The 4,157-nt window shown below is 36.8% G+C and overlaps 1 protein-coding gene across 1 annotated transcript in view; it reads left to right on the forward strand.

The window, feature by feature from the left end:
• LOC110412534 (myosin-like protein) overlaps positions 1-4,157 on the forward strand; it is a 4,647-nt gene extending 490 nt beyond the window's left edge. The window contains exons 1-5 of the mRNA XM_021423084.2: positions 1-156; positions 907-1,206; positions 1,418-1,597; positions 2,542-2,760; positions 3,392-4,157. The exon at positions 1-156 is cut by the window's left edge and continues 490 nt beyond it. Of these exons, the coding sequence (XP_021278759.1) occupies positions 1-156; positions 907-1,206; positions 1,418-1,597; positions 2,542-2,760; positions 3,392-3,811 (1,275 nt within the window). The 3' untranslated portion in view covers positions 3,812-4,157. The remainder of the gene's footprint in view (positions 157-906; positions 1,207-1,417; positions 1,598-2,541; positions 2,761-3,391) is intronic.

The following is a 4,157-nucleotide window of genomic DNA, read 5'->3' on the forward strand; positions in this document are numbered from 1 at the left end:
TTGGTTGAAGAAGAGAAGTGGAGGTTCCAAGCCGAGATGTTGAGAGCAGAATGTAATTTGTTGAGGATGGAAAGAGAGATTGCTGTTAAGAAAATGGAGAGAAGAAGGCTGCAGATGGAGAGGACCTTGAAATCTGCTGTCCAGACTTTGCTTTCTGTCAGTTGACTTTCACTCTTTCTCTCTGTGCGTTTCGTTTTGATTATTGTGTGTTTACTTCTTGTGATTAATGTAGGAGAAGAAAGGGAAGTGAGGTCTTCAAATTTCTTATTATGTAAAACTAGTGAAAGTTGACTATATTTATTTTCAAAAGACAAAAACTTGTTTAGTACTAGTTCTGATTTCAGGGTTTTGTTTGGTTGTTGTTGACAGAATGTGGAATAAGAAAATTGTCAATTGAAATACAGTTATTGTGTTTAATTAAGCTGAGCATGTTAGATATAGGCATATAGCAGGCCAGGATCATCAAAAGGTTTCAAATATTTAACTTCTATTTATTTTTAATATTTTCCCACTTTAAATCTCTATTTGTTTCATAAGCTGTTGAAAAGAATGTATTTTTTGATTTCTTTTCAGATGACATATTTATTTATTTTTGTTTGATACTGTGTGTTTCTGGTTTTAAGCCTCTTTCAAATTAATTCATTGAACAGTTGATGCTTGTCTTCATTTGCTTAATGGCTAAATGCACAGAAAGAGCAGGCGTGTCAATTCTCAGTCTTTTGCTAGTTACCTTGCTTTAACTTATTGTGTTTCAAAAGACAGACAAAAATGCACATGGGACATTGATTAATATGCTTCCTTTGTTTTGTTCTCTTTCATTATTTGAGCAACTGTTTAGCTTTTCTTCATCACCATTAACTTCTTATATTCCTACTTTTTTTTCTTGATTTGGCAATTGGTTCACAGGGAAGAAAGAGTACTTGTGAAGGAAAAAATGTGAGCTTGGTATTGGAGGAGCAGATCAATGATTTGGTGGAGAAATTAGAAAAGATGCAAAAGAGATCAGGAATAAAAGACTTAGACGTTAAAAAATGTAGTAATTTTGATAAGCAAGCATCTTTTCTCCAAAGGAGGCTAGAGAAGTTTGGAGGAATCTCTGATGAAGAAATATGTGTGAAGGAGATTCGAGAGATGGCAGAAGCGAGCTTGTCAGTCAAAGTCAGTAGCGAAGCAGATGAGAACTTCCTTTCAAATCGCAACAGCAATGTAAGAATATGCCACTTCTCTTTTCCTGTCTTAGTTTTGGATATCATACTACTGTTTGCTGCTCAGCAAATTAAGAAGAGATAAGAAACAAAAGTGGATGGGGCTACTAAGTAGTTTAGGTTAATTAACAACAAATCTCTTCTTTTGACACATTTTCTGAGTTATACTAGGAGCTTTAGATGAGGAGTTTTAATTTGAAGCAAATTGGCAGGTGGAAATTTTGAGAAGAAGGATGGAGGGATTGTCAAAGGGGATTTTACTGCAGAGAATGAAGGAGGAATATGGTTCAGTGCTCTCTACAGCTAACAGTTCTGCTGCCAGTTCCTCCTCCAGTTCAAAGAGGATGGATTATTCTGATTTATCCTTGTCACCAATACAACAATCATACAAGGTAAATTTGTTGAATCATAAGTGTCTAGCCTTCAGTTCTATGAATACTTCAAAAACTGCTTACCAAAAAATGTGGTAGTAAAAGATTATTCCCAATGGGTAGAGACTTCTAAATTTATTTGGCAGACACGTTCGACTTTCATACAAATGGCACTCTATGAGCACAATGGTTTATAAGGTGAATTTGGGTGACCCAGTTTCATCTCAGATAAACATAAGCAGAATCAACCTGCAGGGTGTGCTTTGATCCTAGCCTCATTTTTGCTAAAATGTGGAGGGTTGCTGAGGCATTGCCTTAATGCTTACCTTTCTTCAAAAATGATCAAATCATTCTATTCATAGCAATGCTCCTTGTTTTAGGCCGATGATTATTTGGTTGGCTGACATGCAGATATCAAGAAGTACATACATTTGTCATTGTTGAGCTCTTGAAAAATGTTAGCGAATGATAATTAGACTGTTTCTGCTTTTCATTGCCAGATCATTTTTACTGTTCAAACAATTGTGGGGTCTATGAATGTCAGATCATGTTAGTTTTGTCTTATCTTACACAGAGAACACTCTTGTCTTGGTTATGTTGTATATATATTTTTTACCAGTAATCCCAAACTAGATAAAAAGGTAGTGTTTGTTAAATATTTGTATCAGTTGTTAACTCACCTTGACCGTTTAATGTTGAAAGCTACAAGATGAACTCTGGAAAAGAGGAAGGCTTATTTTCTTCTGAAGCTTCAACAGTAGGTTGAATAATTAGAATGTTAAAGCAAAGCTAACAAGACTTTTAAAATATAATAATATGATGCAGTTAAGCCTTAAAAATGAAGGACAAAACTTGTTCAATTCATGTGCATTTGGATTTCATGTACATTTCTACATTAATTTATTTCACAGCAGATGAAAGTCTGGATTCCCAATTGAATATTGCCAGACACTTTTTATCTGCAGGAGTCAATGCCCCATGAGGCAAGAGTGTGTTCAGGACATTGCAAGGCCATAGTGCAGGGGATTGTAGAGCAAGTTCGTGCGGAGACTGAACAATGGTCCCAGATGCAGGAAATGCTGGGGCAGGTAAGGGATGAGATGGAAGAATTGCAGGCATCTCGAGACTTTTGGGAAGATCGAGCACTTGATTCAGACTATCAGATTCAATCCCTTCAATCTGCTGTAAGATTTTCCTAAGCTACTAAATGTCTGGTTATTCTATGTTGTCCCTCATTGTTTATATATGGCTACTTGCATGGATCATGGTATGCCAACTATTTCTGGTTGATTCTTTTGCCATTTAATTGAGGGCAAATTACCAAAGCAGACACATCCCATTGATAGGTGTTCTAAAGTACTCTGGTTTTTAAGCTGCAAAATTCCAGCCACTGTGCTGGGAACTATGTTACTCCCTTCCATGTCTCAAAAGTTTCAACCTCAGGATTTCAGAATAGAATGTTATGTTAATTTCATTTTTACAGGTCTTTTTAACGCTAGATGCAATTTTTTTTTGCTTTATGAGGAAATAATAGAATTAGATTAGCCAAGTATGTCAAGAAACCCTTGTCCCTTGCTTCAACTTATCGTATAGTATAGTAGCCAGTTGAACTTTTAGTTGTATACAGTTTATTAGGGAAGGAAATTGCAAGTGGCAGGGGGTGGGGGTGGGGGTGGAGAAGGCTGGTTTGTGGAGTATGGTTATTTGTAACTTCGAAGTTTATGATGGGTAAAAGAAAAAGAAAATCTTTCTTTCGTAGTACACAAAAGTAAATTAATTGAAGATCCTAAACTTCATGTTTGTTCCTTTGATTAGGTGAAAGAATGGAGACAGAAAGCTCTCTCATCTGAAGCAAAGGCAAATGAGCTACAAGCACAAATAACTGTGCTTAATGAAGAGATTGAGAGATTGAGGAAGGAAAGAGAGAGAAAAATAGTGAGGGCCAGAAATAGGTCACCAATTAACCAAGAAGCACAAAATGAAACAGAGAAGCGGATACTTGTGTGCCACTTGAAGGAAAACCGTTGTGCGAATGATGATGGTTGCAATCAGAAGGAGCTCGTAAGAGATGGAAGAAGAAAGACCCAGACATGCACTGCTGGACTTCGACCCAGACGCTCACCCTTCAGGGATATTGGCAATATGTCAGCACTGATGAAGCAGCATGGTGAAGGAATCTTGCCATTGTTTTGCCTTCATAAAGAAGAAATGAAACGTTCATTCTGGACGACCTGAATCCTGGACTATAAGGCTTATCAAATGGTTGGTCCACAGTTTCACCAGTACAATTCATGAGCAGTAACATCACTAGAGTAGTTTTGAACCTTTTGACTGTTTTACTGCTTCTAACTTGCCTTCATGTGGAATCTATAGGAGGGGAAGAGCTTGCACACAAACTTGTAAATCTAGTCTAACAAACATATTCTGATGCCTACCCGCAATTTTGGATAGCTGCACCACTGTTACAGCTATTGGACATTAGATATATTAAGATAGCAAGAACACAATATTGAGCAGGCTAGTGATGTATCCAGATAGTAAAGCTATTCTGAAAATTAATCCATCTGATCAATCTTGTTAA

The sequence above is a fragment of the Theobroma umbraticum genome, unplaced genomic scaffold, assembly GCF_002168275.2.
Source record: "Theobroma umbraticum cultivar Fairchild unplaced genomic scaffold, ASM216827v3 scaffold_95.0, whole genome shotgun sequence".
In the NCBI taxonomy this organism is placed as follows: Eukaryota; Viridiplantae; Streptophyta; class Magnoliopsida; order Malvales; family Malvaceae; genus Theobroma; species Theobroma umbraticum.